Source organism: Beta vulgaris, chromosome 6, assembly GCF_026745355.1.
Source record: "Beta vulgaris subsp. vulgaris cultivar EL10 chromosome 6, EL10.2, whole genome shotgun sequence".
Classification (NCBI taxonomy): Eukaryota; Viridiplantae; Streptophyta; class Magnoliopsida; order Caryophyllales; family Amaranthaceae; genus Beta; species Beta vulgaris.
Genome location: NC_079207.1, coordinates 63,018,097 through 63,027,614, shown reverse-complemented (window position 1 = coordinate 63,027,614; position 9,518 = coordinate 63,018,097). Strand labels below are relative to the sequence as shown.

Sequence of the window (9,518 nt, the reverse complement as noted above, 5' to 3'; positions counted from 1 at the left end):
TTTAGTTGGAAAAATATTATTTTCTGACTGAAGATCATTTAGGCAGGAAAGTTGCTGGACTTTAAAAGAAATTTTCCTCTCGTGTTTTGGAAATGGGAAATATGTTCTTCATGAGAGTTTCCATGCTAAATAGATTTTTAGATTTTTTTTAATGTTTATTGATTTACACATCCCTATTTCCACTTATGTAGTTCTGTAAGTGAGGTTTCTTTTTTCATAATGCAAACCGATAGCCTCCGAGTTTATTTTTACCAAGAGGGTTGATTCTCTGGTGGCTTCTTATTGTATTATGTCTTTTCCTAAATGGTAATTTAAATTTTTATTGTGAATACTTAAAGCATGACTAAAAGTTGGTTAAGATGATAATTTTTTCATGCTATAATAGCAAGATGTCACGGGTTCAAATCTGGTTGCAAGCTAATTTTATTTTTGTTAATCGACATGACTTATGTAGACATTGGACAATTCTAAAAGAGTAATAACAGAGGTGACACGTGACGTATATACATTGTCACACACGTTCTTTTAATATATTTGTATAAATACCTTTATTACTTATTAGTATAGACTATTACATAGGTTATAAGTTATAAACGAAAATGGATGAAAAGAAAGAAATTGTAGCAACAACTAAAACCGGGAAGGAATATGTCTTGTGTCTTCCCCCCTTCCTTTTCTATGATAATTGAGTATTGGGCTAAATGGAACAAGTTGAGTAATAATAAGAGAACGTATATGTTGATCAGTTCATCTGAAGCAAGTGTTGTAGATTCTGAATGAAGCTACTAATATAAGAGTCCTCAAGACCTTCGGTTAAAATAAAATCTCTCCATCTAGCATGATTTGCCTTCACTTCTCTCGCAACTTCACTTTGTTCATCCATCACAAGGGAGACCGCCTTACAGACGGCTTCCCTAGTGAAAAAACCATCAGTCTCTGTGGACTCGACCTCGACTCCGATCTTCAATTCTAAACTCATTTGCCTCGCATTCATGAATTGATCGACTGCTTGAGGCATAAGTACCACTTGACATTGGCTTACCATAGCTTCTGATAGAGATCCAACCCCACAATGAGTTATGAAACATCCCACTGATGGATGTTGTAAGATCAGTTGTTGCTGCACCCAACCTCCATGGATCATTCCTCTTCCTCTTACTCTCTCATTGAATCCTTCTGGTAAACCCGACTCTAAACTTTTGCAATTCTTGGGCGGCTTCAGGGCCGCCAAAAATGGCTTACCTGCAAGGACATAAATATGACCCATTAATTATATCTTGGGTTTCTAATAGTATCCTTCAAAGTTAGTTTCCTAATTTTAACGGTCAATTAGCAAGTTAGTTTGGTTGCGCAAAAGTATTGCTAGGCCATCTAAGGGGTGCTCATTGTTTTGCTAAACCATAAGGTATTAGACTTGCCAAGACATTCAAGACTTAGATAGGTAGATGTGACCCAAGTTAAAAAAGAATCTTGTTGACCCACTTTTACACTCCACTATCTCTTTATTTAATATCAATTTACATTTCTAAGTATTTTACTAGATATTATGATATTTAATTACTTTCTTTTCACTAAAGAAATAATTTTATAGAAGCTTGGGGTAGGCTCGGAACTACCTGCGTGATGTAGGCTGACACCTACTTGTTTTAGGGTTTTATACTAAGGCGCGAAAAGGCTCAAGACGACGAAGTGGTGACCTCCTATAAGCTTGAGATTCAGATAAGCTTATTATGAAGACCAGAGCCGGCTATCAGGTTGTGCAAACAGCCCAATAGCACAGGCCCCTTCGAAACGAAGGGCCCAAAACTTAAAGTCCAAGTTTGTTTTTGGTTTTGTAGATAATAAATACTCTTCTGCTTCTTTTTACCGTTCCCATATCATATAGAAGTACTTCTCTTTCTTCAGTGAATTAGGGGCCTTGAGGTCCGTGAAAATTGATATTTATCAGATATCTTTTTTTAATTTAGTTAATATCTTTGACATTTCATCTTTTATTGATTGAGGTATTTACATTAACTTTTGTTTTGTATGTACTATTCATGACCAAGTCATGCTTTCCATTTATCTCATTAGTTCCTTTCCGAAATTTCCCCCAATTCTTTTGTCTCCATATTGCAATTGTTGCTAGTTTTTTAGTAAGTTTTTTGTTTAACCCAAAATTTTAGAAATAAAATTTATATATTATAATTGTATTTTTTTTGTTTTTATTAGAGTCTAATCTCTATTTTATAAGTGAAGGGGGGAAGAATATGGTATCCTTTTGCAAAACATCCGATGTACCCTTAAAGAACTTAAATGGTCATATATACGATAATCTTTTAGTCTTCCTATTTATCATATACTACCTCCGTTTCAAATTAATTGTTACACTTTGACATTTTACACTATTCACAAATTGCACTTTGACCCTCGTTTGTGATTTATACGTGAATAAAAACATAGTCATGTGGGATCTTGTTAGATTCGTATTAGTATGTATTTTATTAATATGTATTTTTATAATTTTTACAAATACAAAACTAAAGATATATGTCCTCAAAGTTTTGCATTGGCATGCGTGAAAAGTGTAAGTGTAACAATTAATTTGAAATAGAGGTAGTATATTGAACAAGTTAACAATGGAATTGAATTTGAAATTTGAATTAAATATTAAATAAAGGATAATGTTTTCCTCTTCTTACATACGTGTGCAAAACTCTGATAAAAAATTTAATTGATAATATAACTTGATTGATACAATCAAAATAAAAAATAAAAACATGAATTTCATATTACTAATTATATTGATAATGTTTAAAAACCTAAATGTTATCTATCATTCAGTAATCTTTATTTTATAAATCAAACTCTTCCACTATATCAATGTTTGGATTTATATAATAGAGATTTCTTATGCGCATAAGCTTTCTTTTGCTTAACCTAATATACAAATTCTTTTACTTTATTTGAGCATAAGCTTTCTTTTGCTTTATATATCCTTATCTCAATACTATATTTGAATAATGATGAACAAATAACTAAAAGAATCAATGAAACATCGAGGAAAACATATTAAAAATAATTAAAAATGTCTGTTTGAATAAAAAAAAATTGTGACAATGATGAATAGTTTATTGAGAAAAAAACATTAATATGACTCACACGCATAGCATGTAAAACAATTCTAGTTTTTTTCATTAGAACACGGCCCCAAGATTGAATGAGACGACCCGGATGAAGACCTTTACTCAAAAACAAAGAAGTAGCTTCTTTATAGAAATGAAAGGTTAGATATTAACTTTAATATCAAAAGAAAAAGTTAGATACTAACTTTACTTAAAAAACAAAAAGAAGACATATATCTTAGGTGACCATTGAACCTTGGTGAGCTAGTGTATCTCAGTATCTTCCCTAGTAATACTATTTCCAAAATAGTTGATTAGTTCCTCTAAAAAAATGTTTGGTATTTTTGCTTACGTTTTGGAATTTTCCATGAAAATATTTTTTTTGAAAGTGAAAAAACATTCACTAATACGAAGTCATACAACATACTACCTCCGTTCTTTTTTAGTTGCAACGTTTGACAAATTGCACTATTCATGTTCTCTTATTTGACCACATTTATTGATTTATATGTTAAACAAAATATAGTCATGTGAGGTCTTGTTTGATTCGTTTCGATGTAAGCTTTCATAATATCAAATTTTTATAATTTTTACTTACATACAATTAGAGATAAAACGATTTGAAATTATACATTGGCAAGCGTGAAAGTCAAAATGTTGCAACTAAATAAAAACAGAGGTAGTATATAATAGAAGTTAGAAACTAAAAAACACAGATCACATTAAAGAAAACTTAATTTTAATTTGGCAAAGTTACGATCGTTGAGCAGAATTAACCTTTCTATAATGATTAGTAGCACTGATTATATTCAATCAGTTACTTCAACATTCATACATCTTACTAGAGAATTTTTGGCGAATTTAGAGAGGATTTTATTGAGAATAATGTAATAAATCTGCCATGTAGTAATATAAGGGTATTTATACTTAGTTTAAGGAACTGCTAACATGACACTCTTATAACAAAAAGGAGAGAGAAAGAATGCCAACATGGCATCTTATTAAACTAAGAGTTAATTGCGGTAGGAGAGTTATTAGGACAGATATCACCAATACTTTCTAAAATACCCTCTTTCACATTATGTTTTGATGCAACATTTTACGAAGGGTCTAACGATCTGGTGTAGTTTTGATGAAAATGCTTTTAAGAAACTTGTAGGGATGGTATGGTATCCATGGGATAGTACTAATGAAGGAATTTTGTTTGATGAGTTATTTGACAAGATAGTGGTTGGTTGACATTAGCATTTTAGATAACTTGTAGACATTTGAACAAATCAAAATCTTATTTAGAAAAAAATTTAGTGTGTGATAAGATAGTTGTTGTAGATTTGTTAAACAGTAGCGGTGTATTTGGATCCTCTAGAGTTGTCAAATAACTCTACAAGGTAGAGTTTGAGCAATATCAACTATTGAATAAAGAATCAATAGCTCATATATTCTCTTTTCGAAATTTCCCCTATTTTATCTCTCATCAAAATCCACCCCTAATCTTTCCTTCCACTAATATGAACCTCTAATTTTAAAACATATGACTCAAATACAACTCTAACTTGTAGAGTTTCATTAAAAATCTAGAGTCTAGAGGATCCGAACTCGGTAGCGGTGGGATATAATAGTAATTTGAAAATGCTATGCATAGTTACGTATTTCATTTTTGCACTAGCGCCCCCAGCGGTGCGTTTCCTTAAGATATACTCCGTACTATATTATCATTACTTATTTTCTAAAATATCGTATCGAAGTCCAGCTTTGACGCATAAGGTTGTCTTTTACTCTAATTTCTTGCCTTTCTAGTAGAGAAATGATGGAACAATACGTTTTTAATTAAGGGATAAATTTTGGAGAGATATACAAATTGCTTAGTTAGTTATCATTGTTTCAGAAAGTTTGTTTCTATTTTGCTGCAGAAAAAAAAGGAAGCATGAAAACTTCAATGTGATGATTCGGTGGAGATATATATGGATGAGATCAGTCAATCAATGAAGAGAATGACGATGTTTACGAGGTTGACTATGTGATCATGCTATTTATTCATTTTATTGAAAAACATTTACATTGTTTTACCTACATAAAAAAAACTGAATATCAATATTGTATGGTTTAACGTATAGAAGAATTTAATAAGATTTAAGATTTCATTTTATCATTAATAATGGTGCACTGGAAGCTGAAATTATGATGACTTTTTGAAAATTAAATTATTTTCATAAAGGTATTTTAAATATAATTATTGATTGAAAATAAAATTAAAACATAACTTATATTTTGGAACACTTTAAAAGAAAAGGGGACTTATATTATAAAACGGAGTATTTTTTTTTTTGGACGGAGCAGTGCTTAGAGAATTATGGATAAATATTTGCAACCAAAATTATCAGCAACCAAAATTGGAAGGAACAATATTTGTTTAGGGATACGAATTATCTTAGTTTTTTTTTTAATATGTATGATTACCATTATTTATTTATATGTTCAATTTTTATTGGATTTAATTATAATTAATAATAAATGTGTTCTAATTAATTTTGTAACTAAAAATATGTCTTTATTGAAATTTAGGTACTTTAAAACTTATAATTTAAGTAAATATTTTAAACGATAATCTATAGAGTTTGTCTTGTAAGAGACCGTCTACTTTTCAATTAAAACTAGTTATTAGGCCCGGGCCATGTCCCGGATAAGAAAAAATTTCATTTATTAATATAAGGGAAAAGCTAAATGCAGCCCTTAGGGCTGCATATAAAAACCTAAAAATGGAATTATTTTTGTAAAACAAGCATTAATGACATTGATAAATGCATACTTTTTGTCATAAATAACTAACTTTATACTAGTTTAAGAAAGGTATTTAATTTTTATATGCAGCCCTAAGGGCTGCATATAGCATTACCCTTAATATAATACTTTATGATAATAACACTAAATAAAACTTAGCCTAGTGGTTAGAACTTTAGTATATGTACTTGAGGTCTCGAGATCAAATTCTATACTATGCAATCAAATTCTATACTATGCAATTTCTTAATTTTTTATTGTACATGGATAAGATGAACTGAAACTCCCTAGGGAGAACGCCACGTGGTATAGTTTCTTGTTTTCGCAAGTTTTTTAATATATTTGTATAGATTAGGCAATGGTAAGCCCGATATTAAAAAGAGATTAACCTTATAATAACAAGTTTAATTTCTTTAGGTTTCTAGGTCTACTTTTATATTAAAATTAGACCGTCTTTTTTAATAATTTTTGTAATCTATAACCGCTACTAGTTGGGAGCGAGTATTTACTCAAACCGCTAGCGGCTATTGCAATAGCCAGCAAATAGCTTTATTTTCAAATATAAGCATTTATATTGTTATACAGAATTATTGATTAGAATTTATGCTCAATATTGCCTATTGCCTATTGCCTATTGCCTATTTATATTGCTATATATAGAAGTATTAGTTGGACATGGACATTGAATAATGATGCCAATTCTCATGGTGCACAATCCTCAATGTGAATGGACAACAATCATCATGGCAAACTTGTTCTAGATTCACCAATACAACCATGCATATTTAGTTATCTTGTTTCGCTAATGTAAAAAAAAAAAAATGGTGCCGAATATATTAAACAAGAACTCAATTTCAGTTATAATTATTTATAGTAAAGAGATGAAGTAGACATCAAGACATGTACATAGAGAACTGACCTGTGAGCTCGAGTCCAAGAAGAATATCTTGAAACTGGTTTTGTTCAAGAATACATTCACTTCCAAGAGCACAAAATATAACAGTACCAGAACCAAAAGTACTTAGCCAGGCATCAAAATAGTCATCAAGTTTAGAAGATGGTAGTTTTGGAACAACAGGCCCTGCTAAAAGCACAGGTTTATCTAACGTCTTCTCAGCAAACTCACAGTAAATTCCTTCCATTTCCTTACAAGTCTTGACTCCGATAGCATCACATTCTTCGAACGATATCCTGAACATCTCCGGCAACGTTACACCTCCGGTTGCGAATGGTTTATCACTTATATGCTCCATAACCTTCATCTCATGGGCACGCATCTGAAAAATTGGGGACGAGAGATCGGGTGGATACGCCCCTGTGATACCGGAGAAAGCAAGAGTATATCTTGCTATTAATCCAGTGATGTAGTGCACTGATTTGATCCCATGTTTCCGAGCCAGTTGAGGCATCCAATAAGCGAAATCATAGAAAACAAAGTCGGGCTTGAGAAGGGCTAGATGGGCATCAATAGTATCACGAGTCATGTCCATGGCAGCCATGATAAGGTGCGCACCCGACAAGGATACATCGTTTGTCGTCTCGGCCCCAGGAGGAAGGCCGTCTACGGATGGAACGGTGATGGGGATGAATGTGAGGTGGTCTGGGAAGTGGTTTTGAGAAGCTAATTTAAGTTGTGTTTTCTTCGGCAGAAAATATGAGACTTGGTGACCTCTTTCAGCAAGTTTGTTGGCTAAGCGAAGGAACGAAGTAAGGTGGCCAAGTGCAAACCAAGGGTAGAATGCTACCTTCAAAACTTGCGATTCTTTGTTTTCACCCATTTTGATTATTGCAAATCTATGTTTGCGCCCGGTGATCAGACTATATATCAGAGTTGGTCAAGAAGGAAACCTTTGTGCTGAATACTGACTTTGTGAAATGTCAATAAATAATGTATACGTCACGGGAATGTGGTCCATTGTTTGCGGTGTCAATACATTTACACATCATCAATGACCTCACAAGAAGTCAAAAATTCATACCCAATAACGCCATAATAAAAATCACATACTTCTCGGCCTTTTACCCGTTTCGTAGCGTGAACTCGCCGCGTTAAAACGCTTTTGTCCCAGTTCTTTTCAAACATTGGTCAAAAATATTTTATTAAATTAATTATATAACTGATGAAACATAATATTATGATGGATTCAATTATATTATGTTGTAATAATACTTTATAAATTAAAACAAATGCAAGTAAGGCTAGAGTATATTAATGTGAATTTTCTAGAAAAAAAACACGTCGCGTCGGCTGAAATCCGTTCCATTGATCCGTTACAAGCCGCTTGCACGATAGCATAAACATTACCGCAATCCCAACTACATATGTGATTTTTTTCTTTAATTAGTTGCAGTAGATATTAGCGATTTGAGTAGTTGTTGGACATTACTTTGGCAAAAGTAGTTCTCAAAATGTTGCAAAGATTATTCAAAATTTCAGTCAGTTTATCAATTTCAGTCATTATTTTAACCATATAAAATTTCAGAAACCATAATGCTTTTGATTATTCAGTTCTCATCAACATTCATTTGTATTGAACGACTCAGGTTTTTGTGCTCCCTAAATCTGTTCTTGATGGTATTACAAAGGTGTGTACAGCCTTTTTGTGGAACAGCTTCAACAACAAGCTAGGGTATATTGCTTGGGATAAGCTTTGTTGTGATAAAGCTTATGGTGGGCTAAGTTTCAGAGAAGTTAATATGTGGAAACTTGCTATGATGGGCAAGTATGTTTGGGAAATTTGCACCTAGCAATAATGCTTGAATCAAATGGGTTTTATCTGTTTATATTAAGGATGCTGGCTGGTGGACTTACAACCCTACTCAAGGAGCTAATCGGTATTAGCGCAAGATTTGCAACACTAAGGAGTTGTTGAATCAATATTATACTGATGTGGACATTCAGTACATGGAAACCTATTCAGTAAAGGATGTGTATCTATAGGAGTTATATTATTTAATTTATATTTTTGTAATAAAAAGTTTGTTAGAAGGTAGTTGGAAGTTTGTTATGTTTGAGCTCAGTATATAAGTTGTTACTTAGCTCATTCTTCGTTTATGAGATTCTATTACAAAACACAATATTCTTGGCTTTCTCTCTCTAAATTCTCTCTTTTTTTTTTTTTTGGTGAAATATGGAAACATGAATTACTTAACTTGTCTGGCCAAAAAGGCTAATACAATCCAAAGAAAAAAGTTCGCTACAATAGTTAGGGATAAGGGGAATTAGCCTAACTACATTAGAGGGGTCCGTCCTATTACAATGCTTCTTATGTGAGGAAACATATGTCAGAATAGTTTAGATTTCTACATGGTATCAGAGCCTAATCTCATTTTGAGATTGAGGTTTTGGAATTTTACATACTAAGATTCTGTTGTTTCGTTGGGAATTGTTGTGAAATTTCTTGCACAAATCTTGTGACGAAATTGAGTAATCCTTCTTGCAATTGATTCGATTCTTGATTGCGATAATAATGGCGATTGAAGATGTTAAAATGACTGAAGATTTCGTGAACAATTCTTCGCAATTGAATAGTGAAGGTAATTTTGATCCTTATTTCATTGCGAATTCTGATAATCCAACATGATCTTTGGTTTCTACTATTTTCAATAGTGCGGATTTTATTCGCTGGAGTAGAA

General features: G+C 32.2%; 1 protein-coding gene across 1 annotated transcript; it reads right to left on the bottom strand.

Annotated features, from left to right (window-relative positions):
* Window positions 1-520: 520 nt before the first annotated feature.
* On the bottom strand, window positions 521-7,729 carry LOC104908395 (cyanidin 3-O-galactoside 2''-O-xylosyltransferase FGGT1). Its single transcript, XM_010697515.4, has 2 exons — window positions 6,802-7,729; window positions 521-1,242 (listed from the first exon to the last, which is right to left on the bottom strand). The coding sequence occupies exons 1-2, from the start codon at window positions 7,658-7,660 to the stop codon at window positions 743-745; spliced, it is 1,359 nt and encodes a 452-aa protein (XP_010695817.2). The 5' UTR covers window positions 7,661-7,729; the 3' UTR covers window positions 521-742.
* Between the last annotated feature and the right edge of the window lie 1,789 nt (window positions 7,730-9,518).